Source organism: Meles meles, chromosome 19, assembly GCF_922984935.1.
Source record: "Meles meles chromosome 19, mMelMel3.1 paternal haplotype, whole genome shotgun sequence".
NCBI lineage: Eukaryota > Metazoa > Chordata > Mammalia > Carnivora > Mustelidae > Meles > Meles meles.
The window spans coordinates 35,595,308-35,616,238 of record NC_060084.1 but is presented as its reverse complement, the minus strand read 5'-3'; the positions used below and the strand labels follow the sequence as shown (position 1 = coordinate 35,616,238).

At 37.0% G+C, this 20,931-nt stretch overlaps 1 protein-coding gene and 1 long non-coding RNA gene across 6 annotated transcripts in view; one reads left to right on the top strand and one right to left on the bottom strand.

The window, feature by feature from the left end:
- Positions 1 to 2,213, top strand: part of LOC123931717 — a 47,275-nt gene extending 45,062 nt beyond the window's left edge. For both annotated transcript variants that reach the window (XR_006816292.1, XR_006816293.1), the window contains exon 3: positions 1,957 to 2,213. This is a non-coding gene — a long non-coding RNA (uncharacterized LOC123931717). The remainder of the gene's footprint in view (positions 1 to 1,956) is intronic.
- NETO2 (neuropilin and tolloid like 2) overlaps positions 1 to 20,931 on the bottom strand; it is a 63,406-nt gene that overhangs the window by 5,134 nt on the left and 37,341 nt on the right. For all 4 annotated transcript variants that reach the window (XR_006816291.1, XM_045989187.1, XM_045989188.1 and 1 more), the window contains 2 exons: positions 19,283 to 19,511; positions 797 to 910 (listed from right to left, as the gene is read on the bottom strand). Coding sequence is in view for 3 of the 4 variants with exons in the window: in XM_045989187.1 (XP_045845143.1) it covers positions 797 to 910; positions 19,283 to 19,511 (343 nt within the window). In the remaining variant the exon portion in view is untranslated. The remainder of the gene's footprint in view (positions 1 to 796; positions 911 to 19,282; positions 19,512 to 20,931) is intronic.

The following is a 20,931-nucleotide window of genomic DNA, read 5'->3' as shown; positions in this document are numbered from 1 at the left end:
GCTGAAGTATATCCACAGTATTCCTTTCTTTTTTTTTTTCCCCACCGTATTTCTACTGAGAGCCATCAGCAAGACAGGACTAAAGCGATCAGGCTAACCCACTGAGGTATATCATCAAGATCCAACCTTTGAATGATTACCTGAAAATACTTCAAGTCAAGTACTTAAGAAGCCATATCAGATCACACTAAATTCTCATAGTAAGATATTCACTGAACTCTTGGAGGATAGAAGGCAGGTAAACTTTAAGACTGAGACAGTGATTTGATAATGCCTGTAGATACTCAGTTATTACCACAAGTCATGTTTACCTTAGATATACACTAGAAGTATAGCATAGAAAATTTTATAAAATGAAAAAGCAGTTCTTACTAGCCTGCTTTTACTGCTTTTTAAGACTGAATCCATCAGTATTTATTAAATAGTATTTCTATATAATTTAAAAAATACTAGTATTCTAGGTCACTTTCTAAATTATTCTGAGAATAAGGTATCTTTACAATACGAATGACTAAAATAACGCACGAAATATTATGGCAGATTTTTGAACAACGTCAGATAAAAAATATAGTTCATAAAAAAAAGAATACTTTCATTGAGAATAAATATTTTTTCTTTGCTTTTACCACATACCAGAGATGCATGATCTATTTAAAGGAACAGTTATATTCTATGTTTCCATTCTGGCCAAAGCAGCTATGCGAAGCACAGTTATAAAGGACATTTTAAGTGTTTCTTACTGAAGGGCAATGGCCACTTTTCTCTCAAAAAGGTTGGCCTTTGCCAGCGCACTCACCTTTACAGTGATTTTCATCCCAAGGGTATGCACAGTTCTGAACACCGTTACAGACTAAAGAATTATTGATGCACATGTTGCTGTGGCAGAAGAAAGTGCTACCTGTGCAGGGAGCTGCAGGAAAGAAGAAGTTTGTTGCTAAGAACTCGTCCTGGTTTACTGACCCTTCCTCCCTCCATGAGTACCCTCTGTACTAGAGATGCAGTAAGACAAGGGCCAGTACTCTCTGAGATGGTCTAAGGTAAACACTTTTTACTCCAGCTGGGTGCCAAATGTCATTTTTAGTGTAATGAGAGTATGAATACATTTGCCATGGTGCTTACGGAACTAGCATACAGCCTGGGAAATTTTTTCAAAATGTTAAAAGAAAATGTTGGTGAGGATGTGGAGACTCTGGAACCCTTGGTGCACTGCTGGGGGAAATGTAAAACGGTACAGCTGCTGTGGTAAACAGGATGGGGTTTCCCCCAAATTCCCACCGATTACCATCTGCTCCAGCAATTCCACGCCCAGGTGCGTACCCCAAACACCTGAAAGCAGGGGCTCGAACACAGTACACCAGTGATCATGGCAGCATTAGTCACAAAGCACACAGCAGCATTATTCCACCAAAAGGTGGAAACAACCTAAATAAATGTCTGTTGATGGGTGAATGGATAACCGCAATGAGGTACACACATAAGTAATGGACTATTATTCAAGGCTAAGATTCAGAAGAAAATTCTGACAAATGCTACAACATGGATGAATCTTGGAGACAACATGCTTGAAAGAAGCCAGACACAAAAGAACAAATTATGTATGAGTCCAGGTATATGAGGTACCCAGCGCAGTCAGTTCATTGAGAGGAAAAGAGAACATCAGCTACCAGGACCCAGTAGGAGAGAGGAATGGGGTGTTTAATGGGACAGTTTCAGCTGGGGATGATCAAAAATTTCTGGAAATGGATAGTGCTGATGGGTGCACAAAGATATGAATGTACCTAAATGCCACTCAACTATGCACTTAAAAATGGTTAAAACGGCAAATTTTATGTTATGTAGATTTTATCAGGAAAAAAAATCACTCCTTGGAATTTGCAAATTAAAAATTTTTTAAATGATAAAGATATATGGACTATATACCATGTAACTTCATGTTTTGTGTAAACTGTTCTTCAGCCTGAAATGTCTCCTCCTTCCTTCCTGGTGACTACCTGCTCACCTTTGAAGATCACTGAAAATGCAGCCCTCTCTGTGAAGATTCCCTCAATTCTCCTAGGAACCTAGTGTGACTCCTGTGTTCCTGTCATACTGTAAGATGTGCTTCTATTTAATACTTAACCTGTACATGTACACATTTGTTACACTACATTATGACTCGGTGTGCTTACTTCTGTTAAGAAATAAAGTCCTGGGGGCGCCTGGGTGGCTCAGTGGTTTAAGCCGCTGCCTTCGGCTCAGGTCATGATCTCAGGGTCCTGGGATCGAGTCCCGCATCGGGCTCTCTGCTCGGCAGGGAGCCTGCTTCCCTCTCACTCTCTCTGCCTGCCTCTCTGCCTACTTATATCTCTCTCTGTCAAATAAATAAATAAAATCTTTAAAAAAAAAAAAGAAATAAAGTCCTGGATTGGAGGCAAAAGTACCAACATAGTAATAGTGTGTTTTTCAGTATAAAGACATTCACACAAGAATCTGAAAGCCAGGAAGCATGATGGCTTTTCGCTCACATTTACAGAAGCCCGTAAAAATCAACTAATCATTGTGACTTCCAGAAATATAATAAAGCAAAATGTATTTCCTGTCTAAAAAATTCTACATTTAAGATAGGTATCTCATCAAAGAAAGAAAACTGAATATAATTATTATACTGATAGACCTCAAATATTTTTATATATTTTTAAAGTTTATTTTCAAGATGAAAAGAAATACATAAAATTTTATAGGACTAATAATAACTGGATTTCCTCCCCTAAATATTATCTTTTTAAAAAACAAATATACAGGCGCACCTGGGTGGCTCAGTGGGTTAAAGCCTCTGCCTTCAGCTCGGGTCATGATCCCAGGGTCCCGGGATCAAGCCCAACATCGGGCTCTCTGATCAGGAGGGAGCCTTCTTCCCCTCCTCTCTCTCTTTGCCTGCCTCTCTGCCTACTTGTGATCTCTGTCTGTCAAATAAATAAATAAAATCTTAAACAAACAAAAAAACCAAAAAAAACACACCCCCAAATATACAATGAACCTTATCAAAACAGTGAATTTAGTATTTCTTTCCCCTCTAAAGAGAGGGCTCTCTCTTTAGGTTACAAACACAGGAAGTTTTGGAATACTTAAACACATTGTCCAATTGCATCACCAGTAACAAAACAAATGCACAAACAAAACAGAAGGACTCACAGATATAGAGAACTAATGGTTGCCAGAGGGAAGGGGATGGGGAGACAGGAAAAAGTAGGGGAAGGAGACTAAGAGGAACAGTCTTTCAGTTATAAAATAAATAAGTCACAGGGACGTAATGTACAGCACAGGGAATATAGTTGATAATATTGTAACAACTTTGCATAGTGACAGATCAAACCTAGACTTATTGTGGTGGTCATTTTGTAATGTATGTAAATATCAAATCACTGAAACTAATACCATATTGAATGAATGTCAGTTATTCTTCAATTAAAACAAAAAATAACATCCAAAATTGCTTTGCGGTTAGAGGGCAAATATGTAATCTCTCTTTAAGGCAGAATCCCCAAAGGTAAAAGCCACCCAAATTCTAGTTCAGTAGGCTAATCATCTACGGTTAATTACTATGAGCCAGGATTTGTGAAACCCTTCTCCTTCCCCATTACAAACTGAATTGAGTTTCAGCATGAGTTTTATCCATATACAATTAAATATTCTCTGTAAAAAACTTTAAGACTTGCTTATTTGTTGGGTACTTACCCACTCCCGTTCAAGTATAATAACCCCTAGGTGGCTCCAATGACTCAAGAATTTAAAATAAAATAGCTAAGAACTGTGAGTTTGGGAAATAGTGCTATGAAACAGAGAGAAGAGATAACGATGGACTAGTAATTAATAAAAATTTTTCTGTTATTAGTTAACCTAACTTAAAATTTTAACTGACTCCCTGGGTCTCTGCTTCCTCTTTTTAAATGAGTAGGATGGACTACCAGGTATTTCAGACTTCTGGTTCTCAAATCAGTGAGACTGGGGCACGTGGATGGCTCAGTCAGTTAAGTGTCTGCCTTCAGCTCAGGTCTTGATCCCAGTGTCCTGGGATCAAGTCCTATGTTGCGGGGGAGGGTCCCTGTTCAGTAGGGGGTCTACTTCACCCTTTCCCTTTGCCTCTCCCCACCATTCGTGTTCTCTGTCTCTCAAATAATAAAATATATTTTTAAAAAAGACCTTTTTTTGACAGAGAGCAATCACAAGTAGGCAGAACGGCAGGCAGAGAGAGGAAGGGAAGCAGGCTCCCCGCTGAGCAGAGAGCCTGATGCTGGGCTTGATCCCAGGACCCTGATATTGTGACCTGAGCCTAAGGTAGAGGCCCAACCCACTGAGCCACTCAGGTGCCCCTCAAATAATAAAATCTTTTTTTTTTTTTTAGTTCATAATACATATTTATTTGATTTGATTTTTTTATTCATTTAATTTTTAGGTTTTTAAAAATTAACATATAATGTATTATTAGCCCCAGGGGTACAGGTCTGTGAATTGCCAGGTTTACACACTTCATAGCACATACTTTCCCAATGTCCATAACCCCACCACACTCTCCTACCCCCCCCACCCCCCTGCAACCCTGTTTGTTTTGTGAGATTATTAAATAATAAAATCTTAAAAACAAAAATAAAATCAGTGAGACTGAAATTAGTGGTTTCAATCATGTTGATACTTCTATTCTCAAAAGAATTATGTATATAACCAGTAATCTACTCAGAGACTGAATCCACCACATGGTATCATTTAACCATTAAGTATTTCATGATTCTTTAAGAAATGCTTGATGGTTTCAAAGCTTATCGTTAAGGACAAAAGATACCAGTTACCTAAATAAGCCATTAGGCTGAGACACAGAAAAGCCAATGAAAAGCTATGTTGGTATTTTATTTCAGTACAAAATCAGCTAGTGTACCTACCTCAGCTGTGTCCCATCGATTGTAAAATTATATTACACTCAGGTGTGCACTTTAACATAACAAATGGCCTAGAGAACACACAGTAGTTTTGGATACTTCTAAAAACTGGGGTTTTCTGTTTTGTTTATATGTCATACCACAACTCTTTTTCATATCATATTACCTACTGACCTCTCTAATTTTACTAGTCTTCTCCAGTTCACAAACGAAGAGACAGGGAACAGAAGCTATTTTCAAGATGGGCTGAGTGAGGTTATAAGCAGCACTGTGGCTTCTAGGTATTCTGATTTTGAATCAAACTATCATTAGGTCTTAAAGTTTATCCACAGAACATTGTGTGACACAGAATATTTTGATGTCTCTTTATAATCCTCAAAAGGGGAAAAAAGAAAGGTTTTCTGGTCAGTGTTTCTCATTGATTGAACAGTGAGTAGAAAACACCCCCAGTTTTTATTAAAGAATTCTTTACAACTGCTTCTCACATTATTTAAAGCAATTAGAAAGCAGCGCTGACATCGTCAGATACTGTTTTGTGGAAATGTATTATACTCATAATTATAGATGCATTAAGCTCTGTGGATTTTCAGTGGACAAGCAGAGCTGTTTAAAAAGAGAACTGAAGTATCAGTTACTGACATGGGATGCTAATGACATACTTCTACTAAGAACTATAAAAAATGGTTGAATTATTGGAATTTATAAGTAAGGGTTAAAGAGAATTGCAAAAGTAGTGCCAGTTATAAACTCTTTTCAACTTAGAGCCTGAGGACTTTCTACTGGGTCATGGCGTGAGAAAGAAGTTCTCCTCCCTTTCTCATGAGATGGGGCAATGATGCTGAGAGATAGTCTGTCCCTCAACGAGGCCTGCAGGACTGCCACAGGCAGTATGTCACTGAGAATCCCATTATGGATTTATTCTAACAAAAATAACTTCTGCTGCTTTCACAGTTGTAGTCCTAGAAATTATTTTCCTAAAACCATAACCTGTCTTGAAGAGTGAGATATATATTAGTATTCAGTGCTTGGGAAGTACTGTTCTGTATCATATTTTAGCCAAGTTATATTATTTTAGTCATATCTGTAATCTATAATGGGTAGAATTAGTCCATCCATATAAACCTTTTTTAAAACATTGATTGTTTTCATGAATGGATTCATAACAATTACACATCATTAATAGCTTAGAAAAAAACAAAAGAGTTTAACACTTTGAAGCAATGATGAGCATATAAAAATGTACTATTTGGAGCTCTCTAATGTGCTTATTAAAAGGAGATTTCCAAACTGGGACTTTTGTTTTATAAAAACTTACAAAGTTCTTTATTTGATCATATACATGACTTTTTTTTTTTTTTTTGGAGGGATAGTTTTCCTGTTCTTCATGGATAATAAAGCTAAATTTAGGATATGGAGCTAAGTCTTATATTTAGTGATTATTGTGAAGATATAACGTGAGGGAGACTTTCCACATATTTATTTATCAGATCTGTACTGATGGAGAAATCATTAGTGTATATAGAGAAATACCTTAACTAAAACACATTAGAGAAGAATTTTGCTTGTAAGATTTGTATCAGTAATGCCCAAAATAAATATAATGCAAGCCAAAATGTGACCAAGTAGCTACATTATAAAGATTAAAAAGAAACAGGTGGAATGAATTTTACTAATAGCTTATTTAACCCAATATATCTGTGCAGAAAAGAATTACTACAGCGAGACTGAGGCCACTACCTTTAGAAGGGTCTGTGTGCAAGGCTGGCCCTTAGTTCTGACCGATAAGGTTCATGGTGCCTAGAGTTTTTGTGAACAATGTCATTTATGCCAAATACCTTCTTTCCTTCTGTGAGTCCACAATTTTGGTACAGGCAACGCAGAAAGTGCCTATGAGACCAGTTCCTAGTAAAAACCTTGGGCACTGAGCTCGAATGGGCTCCTCTGGACAGAAACATTGTCTATGTTACTGCATTTTTTGTTGCTGGAGAAACACATGCTCAGTGTGCCCTTCATACAAGGGAGCGAGCGTTGAGGAACGCTGTGAGGATTTCTCTGAGAGGACTCAGACAGTAATTCCCATTTGTTGGTCACATATCCTTTACTGTCAGAAATCTCAGCTGTAACTATCAAATACATGCGGAGTCCTGTGAGTCTTAGCAAATCACCTATTATGTGGGTGGTGTTGGGGGGCCCTGAAACAATCCCTAAAACATTCTCATTTAACACATATAAAATATTCATGAGGTATTTTACATTTTTTCCTACCAAGTCTTTGAAATCCAAGATTTACCTTTATAATTACAGCACATTTCGACTCAGATGGGCCACATTGTGAGTGTTCAACAGCCACATGGGGCTGCTGGACACCACTGGAAAGCACAGGTACAAGACGCTGGGAATAAATAAACTGAGGAGAAAGGGCAACGGCTGAAAGGCTTTCTTGCTAACTGAAACTATATCTTTGTATCAAGCACTGCTTTGTAGTTATTTGAAGAAGTGAAGCAGCCTTTACACAGCGGTTTTTTTCAAGTGTGAGAAGTGATAAAAGTTTTTTTGGAAACAGCTTATATGCATCCATAGGGCAACAAGAGGCAGCAACACAGTTTGCTCCTGGTAAATATCACTGCTGCGCTCTTGACATTTCCAGCTACTTGAGAAACTCACTAAATCCAAAATAACTCAATACTTATTCTTCTTATCTCTCCAATTTTTATTTCCAAGTCAGTCAGACCGAAACTGTAGGCATCTTTGACTCATTCTGTTACTTTTCAGTCTGGTCAGTCACTAAATCAACAAGATTTAGTTGCTTCTACTTCCACAACTCTCCCTCTGTCTCTGCTCTAGTTCAGACCATCTTCGTCTAGCCCCCTGACTATGGAAGTTAGCCTCCCTCCTTGATAGCTGCCACACTCCAACTGAAACAAGGTTCTGATTATGCCATTTTATAGTATGAAATCCTTTAAAATTCCCCAGTGCCTGTGATAGGAACTCTAATTTTAGCCTTTAATTTAAAGGCCATCTAACTTTGGTTTTAGTCTACCTCTCTTAACATATTTTTCCTCTCTTCTTTCTTCTACTACTTCTTCTGATCAAATAAGCCTGGGCTGTATGTGTTTTGTTCATTCCATAGTCTGTTTAGAATAACAACCTCAGTTATTCAACATTTCTACCTTCTAAAATCTACCTGCCCTCAAGGATAAATAAACTCAAAGGCCCTCCCTTTAAGGACTACTCATTCCATAATCGATGCTGTCTACTAGAAATAACCTAGATATTTAATCAAGAAGCACTTCGTGGGGTGCCTGGGTGGCTCAGTGGGTTAAGCCGCTGCCTTCGGCTCGGGTCATGATCTCGGGGTCCTGGGATCGAGTCCCACATCGGGCTCTCTGCTCCACGGAGAGCCTGCTTCCCTTCCTCTCTCTCTGCCTGCCTCTCTTGTGATTTCTCTCTGTCAAATAAATAAATCTTAAAAAAAAAAAAAAAAAAAAAAAAAGAAGCACTTCGTTTCCTGTCTCAAATAGTCTCTGTCGTTGTTCCTGCAACTGCCCCATTTGCATATGTGTTACCTCACTTGAAAGACCATCCTTTAGAGCAGGGACTGTTTCAGTCATGTTTGTATCTTCATAGCGAACACAGTTATCTCATATGATAAATGTTAAGTAAATGAATGGAAGGCAAGTACGAAGACTAATTGGCTAAATTGGCTTCATAACCCAACTAGCCATTCGGCAATTCATCAAGTCTTTTAAAATTATAGATGGAAGAGTTCAGCTATAATAAAGCTTATGTAGGTCACATACGATCATGATCTTAACAAAGAATCCATGGAATAATAATAATATAATATCTTAAAATTATATCTCCTTCTCTTATGAGGACAATACAGAAGATATACACTTATTCTTAAAATACACGTGGTATGAACATACAGAGTCACCTATATTGGGGCAGTGTGGAAGTCTTTAAATGGTAATTTTCTTCATACAGAGGTGACCGTGAGGAAAGGGACTAGTCAGAGGGATTAATCAGCACTATCCAAATATAGATTAAAGTTAAACCAAGCCAAAAACATGATGATATTTTTGAAAGGAGTTTTTCAAAAAAAAATCAAAGCTAATTAATATGATTTGTATTTATAATAAGCAAAATCAACAAAATAATTATTAGGAAGTACAGGCAAGTCACTTGGACTTTTATAGGAGATAGAAAGAAAGGCAAGAGAACCAACTTTTCCTCGGATTTGTTCATGTGAATTATCAGGAGTTAAAGGAAAGAATCCTAAAATCTGTCCTCAGACATTTTCCACTTTTAAGCTGGGTCAGTATTTATACATGAGTTACCCCATTCTTTAATATAAAAAGGTTCTCACATATTCACAAAATAGTAAAAATGACTTTTAAAGACATAACTAACTCATAGAAAGACAAACACATAACCACACACACACACACACAAAATCTAAAGAATATACACAAAAGGAAATTCAAATGTGTTGCCACAAAAAAATCTAACCGCAAAAGAAGGTTGTGATGAAGAAAATGAGGGACAAAAAGCTTTAAGACATTTAGAAAACTAACAGCAAAAGGGAAGAAGTCCTTCCTTCTCAGTAATTACTATAAAGGTAAATGAGTTAAACTCTCCATTCAAAAAGCAGAGATTGGCAGAATAGATAATTTAAAAAACCCCAAAGGATCCCACTATATACTGTTCTACAAAAGGCTCACTTTAGATCTCAAGATATAAACTGACTGACAGTGAAAAAAATGGAGACAGATATTCCATGCAAAAGATAGCTGGAGTGGCCATACGAATAATAACAAAAAATAGACTTTCAATCAAAACTGTTACAAGTGACAAAGAGGGACACTGTATATTGGTAAAAGGGGTCATTAAGAAGATACAACAATTATAAAAAAATATAAAGCAAAAATCAGACTCCAAAAATACAAGATGCAAACACTATCAGAATTCAAGGCACAATTAGATATTCTACAATAATTGTTGGAGAGTTCACTATCCCACTTTCAATAATGAGTAGAACAACTACACAGATTAACAAGCAATTAAAGAATAACACTATAAACCAAACTAATAGATATATACAGAAAGTTCCACCCAACAACAGCAAAATACACAGTTTTTTTCAAGCATATATGGACCTTTCTCCAGGATGGACCATATGTTACACCACATACACACAAAAATCTTAAAAGGCTGACATCATACAAAGTATCTTTTCCAATCACACTAAAATAAAACTAGAAATCAATAACAGAATGAAAACTGGAAAATTCATAAATATGTGGAAATTAAATTACACACTCTTAACCCACTAACTGATCAAAGAAGAAATCAGAGGGGAAATTAGAGAATACCTTGAGATAAAATGAAAATGAAAACACAACACAGCAAAACTTTATGAGAAGCAGTGAAAACAGTGCAAAGAAGGAAATTTATACCTATAAATGCTACAATAAAAAAGAAGAAAGATCACAAATCAGTAACTTAACCTTAAAGAATGAGAAAAAAAGGAAAAACTAAACTTGGAGTTCTATGCCTTTGTCAGAAATGCTAAAATTATAGAGAAGACAAATAGAGAATGGAAAAATTAAAGAAAAGGAAAAAAAAAGGTTCTTTGAAGAGAACAAAACTGGCAAAACTTTAGTTACAATGACTAAGGTAAAAAGAGAAACAGATGAAAAGATTCAAATTACTAAAATCAGAAACTCAAGTGGAGGCATTATTGTAGATGTTACGCTATAAAAGGGATTAAACAAGAATCTTAAAAACAATTCTACACCAACAAACTGCTAATCTAGATGAAATAGACAAATTCCTAGAAACATACATTCTACCCAAACTGAACGAAACTAAATAGAAAATTTGAATAGATTTCTAACTAGGAGTTTGAAACAGTAATCAAACTATCTCCCAGGGGTGCCTGGGTAGCTCAGTGGGTTAAGCCTCTGCCTAAGGCTTGGATCATGGTCCCGGGGTCCTGGGATCGAGCCCCACATCAGGCTCTCTGCTCGGCGGGGAGCCTGCTTCCTCCTCTCTCTCTGCCTGCCTCTCTGCCTACTTGTGATTTCTCTCTGTCAAATAAATAAAATATTAAAAAAACAAAACAAACAAAAAACTATCTCCCAACAATGAAAAGCCCTGGACTGGATGGCTTCACTGGGAATTCTACCAAATGTTTACAGAACATCAATTCTCAAACTCTTCCAAAAAGCTGGAGAGAAAGGGTCATTTCTTTTTGATTCTACGCACCAGCATAACCCTGATATCAAAGCCAGACAAATATACTATAAGAAAATAAAACTACAGAACAATATCCCTTATGCATATTGATGTAAAAATCCTTAACAAAATATTAGCAGTGAATTCAGCAACATTTTAAAAGGATCATATACCACGACCAAGTGGGACTTATTCCTGGAACATAAAAATGGTTTTATATACAAAATCGATCAATGTAATACAACACATTAACAGAATAAAGAGGGAAAAAATGACATAACCATCTCAACTGAATCAGAAAAAGCTTTTGAGAGAATTCAACATCCTTGCATGATAAAAACACTCAATGTACTAGGACCAGAAAAAAACTTACTCAACATGATAAAGACTATATATGAAAACCCCACAGCTAACACCTACTTAACGGTAAAAGGCTAAAAGCTTTGCTCTTAAGATCAGAAGGAAGACAAAGGTGTCTCCTTTAGCTTCTATTCAATATAGTACTAGAAGTCCTAGCAAGAGCAATTGGGCAAGAAAAGGAAATAAAAAAATAAAATAGTACCCCATATTGGAAAATTACCTGTTTGCAGACAACATGATCTTATATGAAGAAAATTTTAACAAGATTATGTGCACATGCACACATACACACACACACACACACACACAGCTAATAAACTAACCCAGCAAGTTGCAGGATACAAACACAACACAGAACGATCAGGTGATTTTCTACATACTAACAATGCAGACTTGTAGACTTGCATACTAAGCGGTACAAAACACTCTTGAAAAAAATTAAAGACAACAAATAAATGGAAAGACATCCTGGGTTCATGAGCTAGAAGACTTAACATTTATTAAGATGACACTACTAAACTACTCAAAAGGAATCCACAGATTCATTATGATTTTTATTAAAAAAAAACCCCAACGGTGTTTTTAGCAGTGCCTTCTATAAGAGAAGAAAAGGGCTTCTAACCCTCTTGGTCTCAGGGCTGGGCTAAGGAAAACACATTTGAGCCTGGGTCATTTTGTGGTGACAGAAAGTAAGAAAGTGATTTAAGAAGAAAAAAAAAAAAATTAGGGCACATCAAAAGTTGAAAGTGACAACTTGAAGGAGCTCCCAAAGGCCAAAGCTGGGACTTTGAATAATAAATTATTGTTAGTATTATAATAATTACATATTATATATAATTATATATACAATAATGGCATAAAATAAATATCCATAAACTCATACTGACATAAATCACTGAATAGATAAATGAGGGGAAAAATAACTCTTCCTCACAGTAGAATTATAACTAATAAATAGAGAAGGCATAATGGAAGCAGAAAACTACCATTAGGTAAACATTACAATAATTTCTATCACAGGCAGAAATCATTAAGAGATGCTAAAATTAGTGAGCAAAGGGATATTTGCATAGTCTCAAAGACAATTACTACCTAGAAATGAAAATATCAGTAACTTTATGGTGCAGAAATCTGACAGACAGCACCTTAAGGAAGTGACCAAAGTTAGCATGAGACAAATCCACATGTACCCCCCTACCTCACTGGTGTGATGAGCTAAGAAAGGTGTAGTATCATTCCTGTAATATTGACAGAAATACATACCCTCAAAAGAATAGAGAAAACATCAGACAAACTCAAATTGACATTCTACTAAATAAATGGCCAGTGCTCTTCAAATATATTAAGGTAATTACAGACTGAGAAACTGTCACAGATTGAGGAGACTCAAGGACAGATATCAAGTAAATGCAGTGTGGGATCCTGCGTCAGAAAAGGACATTAATGAAAAACTAGTGACATGTGGATAAGGTTTATATATTTTGATCGATAATACTATATCAGTGTTAATTTTCAGTTTTACCACATTATTAGGGGAATCTGAGTGAAGGACATATGAAAACACTATAGAAGAGAGGGAGGAGCAAGATGACATAGAAGTAGGAGACCTAAATTTCGTCTGGCCCCAGGAATTCATCTAGAGAGTTATCAAACCATTCTGAACATCTACAAACTTTTCTTTGAACAGAAAAGAAAATTTGAATAGATCAAATATTTTTAATATATATTTGAATAGATCAAATAAATAGATACTTTTTAGAAGGTATCTTCTGACTTGGTTAATGTGTATTTTTCTGGAGTTGTTGTTAGCCTTCCAGCACTTTGTTCTGTCATTCATCTATTCTTCTCTGCACAAAATGACAAGGCAGAAAAACTCACCTCAAAAAAAAAGAAGAGGCAGTAATGATGGCTAGGGACCTAATCAATATGGACATTAGTAAGATGTCAGAACTAGAGTTCAGAGTGACTATTAAAAAGATGCTAACTGAGCTTGGAAAAAAGCACAAAAGATAGTAGAGAAATAAAGTCCCTTTCTGGAGAAATAAAAGAACTAAAATCTAACCAAGTTGAAAGCAAAAAAGCTATTAATGAGGTACAATAAAAAATGGAGGCTCTTAATGCTAGGATAAATGAGGCAGAAGACTATCACTATATTAGTGATATAGAAGACCAAATGATGGAGAATAAAGAAGCTGAGATTTAAAAAAAGAGAGATAAACAACTACTGGATCATGAGGGGAGGATTTGAGAGATAAGTGATACCATAAAGCAAACAATATTAGAATACCTGGGATCCTAGAAGAAAGAAGAGAGAAAGGAGCAGAAGGTATATTGGAACAAATTATAGCAGAGAATGTTCCTAATTTAGGGACGGAAACAAGCATCAAAATCCAGGCAGCACAGAGAACCCCCCTGAAAATCAATAAAAATAGGTCAACACCCAGTTCTCTAATAGTAAAACTTACAAGTCTCAGAGACAAAGAGAAAATCCTGAAAGCAACTCGGGGCAAGAGGTCTGTAACCTACAATGGTAGATAAATTAGATTGGCAGCAGATCTATTCACAGAGACCTGGCCGGCCAGAAAGGACTGGCATGATATATTCAGAGCACTAAATGAGAAAAATATGAAGCCAAGAATACTATATCCAGCTAGGATGTCACTGAAAATAGAAGGAGAAATAAAAAGCTTCCAGGACAAATAAAAACTAAAAGAATTTGCAAACACCAAACCAATCCCACAGGAAATACTGAAAGCGGTCCTCTAAGCAAAGAGGGAACCTAAAAGTAACAGACCAGAAAGGAACACAGACGATATACAGTAACAGTCACCTTACAGGAAATACAATGGCACTAAATTCATATCTTTCAATAGTTACCCTGAATATAAATGGGCTAAATGCTCCAATTAAAAGACACAGGGCATCAGAATGGATAAAAAACCAAAACCCCAATATGCTGTCTAGAAGAAACTCATTTTAGACCCAAAGACACCTCCAGATTTAAAGTGAGGGGGTGGAAAACAATTTACCATGCTAATGGTCATCAAAAGAAAGCCAGGGTGGCAATCCTTATATCAGACAAATTAGATTTTAAGCCATAGACTATAATGAGAGACGAGAGAGGACACTATATCATACTTAAAGGGTCTGTCCAACAATAAGATCTAACAATTTTAAATTTCTATGCCCCGAACATGGGAGCAACCAATTATATAAACCCATTAATAAGAAAATCAAAGAAACACATCAACAAAAATACAATAATAGTAGGGGACTTTAACATCTCCCTCACTGAAATGGACAGATCATCTAAGCAAAAGATCAACAATAAAGGCTTTAAATGACAAACTGGACCAGATGGACATCACAGATATATTCAGAACATTCCATCCCAAAGCAACTAAATACATTCACATACATACATACATACAACTAAATACATTCACTAAATACACATTCTTCTCTAGTGCACAAGGAACATTCTCCAGAATAGATCACATCTTGGGTCACAAATCAGGTTTCAACTGGTACCAAAAGATTGGGATCATTCCCAATGAAATGCACTTGAAAACAAGTGCATGTTTTCAGACCACAATGCTTTGAAACCAGAACTCAACCACAAGAGGAAAGTTAGAAAGAACTCAGATACATGGAGGATAAAGAGCATCCTACTAAAGAAGGATTGGTCAACTAGGAAATTAAAGAAGAATTTTAAAAATTCATGGAAACAACTGAAAATGAAAACGCAACTGTTCAAAATCTTTGGGATGCAGCAAAGAGAGTCCTGAGAGGAAAGTATATAGCAATACAAGCCTTTCTCAAGAAACAAGAAAGGTCTCAGGTACACAATCTAACCCTGCACCTAAAGGAGCTGGAGAAAAAAACAGCAAAGAAAGCCTAAACCAAGCAGGAGAAGAGAAATAATAAAGATCAGAGCAGAAATCAATGAAATAGAAACCAAAACAACAGTAGAACATATCAACGAAACTAGGAGCTGGTTCTTTGAAAGAATTAATTAGATTGATAAACCCCTGGCCAGACTTATCAAAAAGAAAAGAGAAAGGACCTAAATAAATTCATGAATGAAGGAGGAGAGATTACAACCAACACCAAAGAAATACAAACAATTATAAGGACATATTATGAGCAACTATACACCAGCAAATTTGACAATCTGGAAGAAATTGGTGCATTCCTAGAGATGTATAAACTACCACAACTGAACCAGGAAGAAATAGAAAACCTGAACAGACCCATAATCAGTAAGGAGATTGAAGCAGTCATCAAAAAATCTCCCAAAAAACAAGAGCCCAGGACGAGACGGCTTCCCAGGGGAATTCTACCAAACATTTAAAGAAGAATTAATAGCTATACTCCTGCAACTGTTGCTAAAAATAGAAATGGAAGGGAAACTTCCAAGCTCATTTTATGAGGCCAGCATTACCTTGACCCCAAAACCGGGCAAAGAACCCATCAAAAAGGAGAATTAGGGCACCTGGGTGGCTCAGAGGGTTAGGCTGCTGCCTTCGGCTCAGGTCATGATCTCAGAGACCGGGGATGGAGTCCCGCATCAGGCTCTCTACTCAGCAGGGATCCTGCTTCCCTCTCTCTCACCCTCTCTCTGCCTCTCTGCCTACTTGTGATCTCTGTCAAATAAATAAATAAAACCTTAAAAAAAAAGGAGAATTATAGGCCAATATCCCTGATAAACACGGATGCAAAAATTCTCAACAAAATACTAGCCAATAGGATCCAACAGTACATTAAAAGGATTATTCACCACAACCAAGCAGGATTTATTTCTGGGCTGCAAGATTGGTTCAACAACTGCAAATCAGTCAGTGTGATACAATACATTAATAAAAGAAAGAACAAGAACCATCTCAGTAGATGCCCAAAAAAGCATTTGAGAAAGTACAGCATCCTTTCTAATCAAAACTGTCACAGTGGAGGGAGAGAGGGTTCATACCTCAATATCATAAAAGCCATCTATAAAAAAACCCACAGCGAATATCATTATGAATGCGGAAAACAGAGCTTTTCCCCTCGGGTCATGAACACCATCACCACTGCTATTCAATATAGTCTAGAAGTCCTAGCCTCAGCGATCAGACAACAAAAAGAAATAAAAGGTATCTGAATCAGCAAAGAAGAAGTCAAACTCTCACTCTTTGCAGATGATATGATACTTTATGTGGAAAACCCTAAAGATTCCACTCCAACTGCTAGAACTCATACAGGAATTCAGTAAAGTGTCAGGATATAAAATCAATGCACGGAAATCAGTTGTATTTCTATATATCGACAACAAGATAAAAGAAAGAAAAATTAAGGAGTTGATCCCATTTCCAATTGCACTCAAAAGCATAAGATACCTGGAAATAAATCTAACCAAAGAGGCAAAGAATCTGTACTCAGAAAACTTATAGAGTACTCAAGAAAGAAATTGAGGAAGACACAAATAAATGAAAAAACATCCCATGCTCATAGATTGGAAAAAAAATTATGTGAAAATGTCTATGCTACCTAGAGCAATCTACACAGTTAATGAAATGCCTATCAAAATACCACGAAGTTTTTTCAAAGAAATGTAACAAATAATCTTTAAATTTATACAAAACAAGGCGAGAATAGCCAAAGAAATGTTGAAAAAGAAAGCCAAAGTTGTTGGCATCACAATCCCAGACTTCAAGCTTATTACAAAGCTATAATCATCAAGATAGTATGGTACTGGCAGAAAAATAGACACATAGATCAATGGAACAGAATAGAGAGCCCAGAAATGGACCATCTCAACTCTATGGTCCGCTAATCTTTGACAAAGCAGGAAAGAATGTCCAATGAAGAAAAGACAGCCTCTTCAACAAATAGTGCTGGGAAAACTGGACAGCCATATGCAGAAGAATGAAACTGGACCATTTCCTTACACTACACACAAAAACATATTCAAAATGTATGAAAGACCTCAGTGTGAGATAGGAATCCATCAAAATTCTAGAGCAGAACACAGGCTGCCACCTCTTCGACCTCAGCCACAGCTACTTCTTCCTAGAAACATCGCCAAAGGCAAGGGAAGCAAGGGCAAAAATGAACTATTGGGACTTCATCAAGATCAAAAGCTTTTGCCCAGCAAAGGAAACAGTCAACAAAACCAAAAGACAACTGACAGAATGGGAGGAGATATTTGCAACTGACATATCAGATAAAGGGCTAGTATCCAAATTCTATAAACAACTTATCAAACTCAACACCCAAAGAACAAATAATCCAATCAAGAAATGGGCAGAAGTGCGCCTGGGTGGCTCAGTGGGTTAAAGCCTCTGCCTTCAGCTCAGGTCATGATCCCAGGGTGCTGGGATCGAGTCCCACGTCGGGCTCTCTGCTCAGCGGGGAGCCTGCTTCCTCCTCTCTCTCTGCCTGTCTCTCTGCCTACTTGTGATCTCTCTCTGTCAAGTAAATAAAATCTTAAAAAAAAAAAAAAGAAATGGGCAAAAGACATGAACAGACATTTCAGCAAAGAAGACATCTAAATCGCCAAAAGACACATGAAAAAGTGCTCAACACCACTTGCATCAGGGAAATACAAATCAAAACCACAGTGAGATACCACCTTACACCAGTCAGAATGGCTAAAATTAACCAGTCAGGGAACAATAGGTGCTGGCGAGGATGTGGAGAAATGGGAACCATCCTACATTGTTGGTGGTAATGCAAGCTGATGTAGCCACTCTGGTAAACAGTATGGAGGTTCTTCAAAAAGTTGAAAATAGAGGTACCCTATGACCCAGCAATTGCACTACTGGGTATTTACCTTAAAGATACAAATGAAGTGATCCGAAGGGGCACCTGAATGTTTATAGAAGCAATGTCCACAATAGTCAAACTATGGAAAGAGCCTAGATGTCCACCAACAGATGAATGGTTAAAGAAGACGTGGTAGATATACACCATGGAATACTATGCAGCCACCAAAAAAGTCCGAAGTCTTGCCATTTGAAATGATGTGGACGGAATTAGAGGGTATTATGCTGAGCGAAATAAGTCAATCAGAGAAAGACAATTATCATATGATCTCACTGATATGAGGAATTTGAGAAACAAGACAGAGGATCATAGGGGAAGGGAGGGAAAAATGAAACAATAAAACCAGAGAGGGAAACAAACTTTATCTCAGAAAACAAACTGAGGGCTGCTGGAGGGGAGGGGTGGAGAAGGGATGGGGTGATGGACACTGGGGAGGGTATGTGCTATGGTGAATGCTGTGAATTGTGTACGACTGATGAATCACAGACCTGTATCCCTGAAGCAAATAATATATTATATGTTAATTTAAAAAAAAACTTAAAAAAAAACCCTCTGTACTATTTTTATAACTTTAAGTAAGCTTAAAATTATTTAAAAATAAAAAGTTAGAAACAAAGAAAACACAGCCTTTCTGAATTTTGATGTGCATGGTTTGGTAGATTCATAATTATATACCAAACTGAATTAAACCACTGGTAATTATTTTTAATTCTGAAAATCTTGAAAGGAGTTTCCACTTACTGCGTTCCCTATTATGTTTACACCTCTATAATAAGGCAGTGTTGCAATTTATGTTTTAGCATGGTTTTTCATCCAGGACAGTTAATTCCTTGAGAATAGGGACTCAGACTTAGTTATTTCTGCATTCTCTTTGACTTGCAGTCTTTGACAAAAGGAAATGCTCAATAATTAAATTCTGAATGAACGAAAATTATGTAAAAGATCTCAATGCTCTAGGATTTACTTACGCTCCACAAAGGAAGTAAAGAGCATTCTGAATCTGCTTAGCCGACTACCTTCATCTGCCCACATTCGGATCACTCCAACTCCTGTTTTCAGCATCACATCATTGGCCACAGTGCTGCAAAACTTAGCCTTCAGATTTTCAATAGAACTGCTTCCATCATAAACTGCAACGAAGTTTCTCTTGCATTCATTTGAGTGCTCCATTTGATAATCTAGGAACCTCAAATAAATCTGTAACATTAAAACAGAGAAAAACAATGCTTTTGAAAAGATTAAAATTGAGTGTTGTATTTCCGACTATCCAGTCAACATGGTAGAAATATACAAATACGACAGCTGACAGGAGCACAAGAGCTAAAGGCTGGTGCCTAAGGAGTCAAAAGAACCAACACTGATGGTTTCCTTCTTAATGGAACCAAGCATTAAGGAACCTAAGTTTGTGTTTTGTCTATAAAGAAACTTTTTGCTCCTTGAGGCTCATTGGGTTTCTTACATAGTTTTCTTATTATGAAAGCAACCTCCTGGAACTGACAAATTGGGAAAATGAAAGAATCACTCTTGCAATTGTTGTGATTTTTTTTTTGGTTTTCTTCACATTTTAAAAACCCAAGTTTAATTGTAAGATCATACATCCTGTAACGCATTGAAACCATTTTTATCTTACCTATACTCCTCAATACCACAGACGTTTCCATGATGTCTTGTCCTATTCTATGCTGGATATTTAAGTGGTTTTAAGACTTCACCCCATAAATAACAATTTCTATGTTTTCAGTCAGGAAGATATCAACTGCAGTATCAAAATAAGCACTATAAGTATCTATTTTATTTAGCATCTTCTTTCTTGAAATTTTATAGGCAGCTTGCTACCTGGTACTAAGTTCTTAAAATATGCTTGGTCCACTTTTGTTTGAAGATTTCCTTTAGACTGTAGGCTTAGAAATACTGTGAGCAGGGTGCCTGGGTGGCTCAGTGGGTTAAGCCTCTGCCTTCGGCTCAGGTCATGATCCCAGGGTCCTGGGATCGAGCCCCATGGGCTCTCTGCTCAGCGGGGAGCCTGCTTCCCCTCCTCTCTCTCTGCCTGCCTCTCTGCCTACTTGTGATCTCTCTGTCAAATAAATAAATAAAATCTTAAAAAAAAAAAAGAAATACTGTGAGCATTACTGTTCAGGTTGTAGACTTAGAAACAACATTGTACATATCTCTAGGAGAACTGAATGAAATGGCCATTATTCCTTACAGGCAGGGAGAAAATGAAGGCTCAGTTTGTTAAGAATTTGCCCAAGGTTACTCAAGGTGAGGATCTGACCCGGGTTGGCCCGACTCTACCATTCGTGTTCTTTCCACCCTCTGGGGTGCCTTTTCTGCACGCATGCACAGACAGTTCCCTTTTTGCTCTAGTTGCTCCTCTGTGACTCTACAATTGAAATTTTAGTGAATAGAGAATAAAAATTTCCTTTGTTGTTAAAGACATGAGTATTCATTCTAGTTTCTATTTCCGAGGTAGCAATGTGATGCCACCTCCATCTCTCATTTTAAAGATTTTATTTTGGGGGCACCTGGGTGGCTCAGTGGGTTAAAGCCTCTGCCTTCGGCTCGGGTCATGATCCCAGGGTCCTGGGCTTGAGCTCCGCATCAGGCTCTCTGCTCG